We start from the raw sequence: 2,027 nt of genomic DNA, 5'->3' as shown, positions 1-2,027 counted from the left end.
GGGGGGCGTCGTCGTCCAGCGGGGTGGTGGTGCAGGTCCGCGAGAAGAAGGGCCCCCTGCGCGCCGCCATCCCCTACATGCCCTTCCCGGTGGCGGTCATTTGTCTCTTCCTGAACACTTTCGTGCCGGGACTAGGTAAGAGTCGGTGGCCACGACCTCTGCCTCTCGGGCCGGGTCTCGGGGGATGGGGGGTGGCGAAAGAGCAGGGAAGGGCTGGGGGAGGCCGGAGATTGGAGGCGCCCACCGACTGCAAGTGCTGCGCCCTGGCGCGCCCGCTGCGCTCCTAGCGTCCCCTGGCAGGCGGCGGTGCGCGTGGAGGGGGCGCCCGCGAGGAGAGGTGCCACGCGGGGGTCTCCGACTCGCAGGTGACATGGCCAGGCTCGGGAGTGGAGGAAACTTTGGTGAGAATACTGGAGGTCGTGGGCGGCGCTCCGGAAGGCTCCCCCTGCCCGGGTCTAGGCTCTGGTCCCCGCGTTCTGAACCCTGCCCTTCTGTCCGCCGCGCGCCCTCCCGCGAGCTCCTTTCTCCGGTGGTCTGGGGGCGTGAGGCCATGGCAGGAGCTCTGCGGCTGCGGGGACCGTGACCGAGCTCCCGGACGTCGGAGAGGCGGGGAGGCAGGGGAACAGGTGAGGGTTAGAAGGCACCCTGTAGCCCCCCACTCCCTGCATCTGCGGAGTGAGGACCGAGTGGGGGCGAGAGCTCCTAGCCAGTCTACTCCACCTCCTTTCGGGGTCCCCGCGCTTCCGCCCCCACCTCCCGCACGGCGCCCAGGGAATGAGGAATGATTTTATTAGTCGGATTCATGTGGGTTTGGACTGTATCTGGCCACAGGTGACCCCAGAACTCCCTCGGATTCCTGCCATTCTTGAGAAAGTGGTCCGGCTCTGGAGTCTCAGCCCTAGTGGCATCGGTGTCCCCAGATTTAAAACACAGACATGGTGCCAAAGGGTGAAGAGGTAGGGAATGAGTTTTCCTGACCTTCCCGCCCTGGACTCCACCCCCAGATCTCGGCCTGCACGTCCCTCCCCCCAGCCTCCAGCTGCCTGCTTGGCACCCTCTGTTCTTGGGCGCTGAGAGGTGTCCCCCTCTCTCTGGCTGGGCTGGAGAGGCAGGCGCCCTGTGCTCTCTCCAGGAGAAAGCCTGCGCCTACCCGGGAGCCTGTTGCCAGCCGATGGCTCCAAGTTCCAAGAGCAGAGGTCAGCTGGAAGCGGTTTTCGGTTTGACTTTGGCCTTTCTCACGGCCTCTTAGCCTGCTTAGAAGGGGCCTCCCCTGCGGTGACAGCCAAGGCCACACCCACGCACGCAGGACGTGTTTGTTCCCCTCTTCTCGCTCTCGGTTTCTGCCCCAGGCGGCCGCTGTGCCTGAGCTGCAGCTGCACGTGTGCCTGAGCAGTACGCTGGGTGGTCGCACCTTAGGCTTCCTCCTTCAGGGATGCCGGCAGCAGCTGCTCCGCCCCACCCCCACAAACACCCCCTTCTCCCCCCGCGTGGTGTCATCAGGCGGGCTATCTGCACATTTAGACAGCGAGGAGGCAAGCTGGTGCTCATTTAGTTGGATCAGAAATCCCCACCTGCTGGAGCAAAAAGCAACTGCCGTCCATGTCCCTGGAGGATGCGAAGACCACAAGCCTGGATGGTCTTTTTTTTTTTTTTTTTTTTTTTAGAAAGATTTTTGCTATAGGGTGGATCCACTTGCTGGAGACACAGAGAGAGATAGAGAGAAAGAGAGCTAGAAATCAACCCCAGGACGATGCCCACTCATAATCCCTTCTGCTCCATTCTCCTCTCAGGATTTTGGGCACACATGCACACACACTCAGTGTAAGTTTCAGACCTCCAGATCTGGGATTCAAATTCTGGTCAGTCATGTGGGAGTCCAGGGCCTTGCCCACCACGCCACCTGCTGGCCCCAGAACCTGGATAGTCTTTGCGATCGCCAGACAGAGACAGAGAGATAGAAAGCGAGAAATCACCCCCCAGAGGGCATGGTCACGCTGCAATCCCTTCTCCTCCATTCTCCTCCCGGG

The 2,027-nt window shown here is 61.9% G+C and overlaps 1 protein-coding gene across 1 annotated transcript in view; it reads left to right on the top strand.

Moving 5' to 3' along the window:
- The first annotated feature begins 6 nt into the window (after positions 1–6).
- STUM (stum, mechanosensory transduction mediator homolog) overlaps positions 7–2,027 on the top strand; it is an 82,470-nt gene continuing 80,449 nt past the window's right edge. The window contains exon 1 of the mRNA XM_014591126.1: positions 7–135. Coding sequence (XP_014446612.1) covers positions 78–135 — 58 coding nt within the window. The 5' untranslated portion in view covers positions 7–77. The remainder of the gene's footprint in view (positions 136–2,027) is intronic.

This window comes from Tupaia chinensis, unplaced genomic scaffold (assembly GCF_000334495.1).
Source record: "Tupaia chinensis unplaced genomic scaffold, TupChi_1.0 Scaffold000532_1, whole genome shotgun sequence".
In the NCBI taxonomy this organism is placed as follows: Eukaryota; Metazoa; Chordata; class Mammalia; order Scandentia; family Tupaiidae; genus Tupaia; species Tupaia belangeri.
This window is presented reverse-complemented; position numbering and strand designations above follow the sequence as displayed.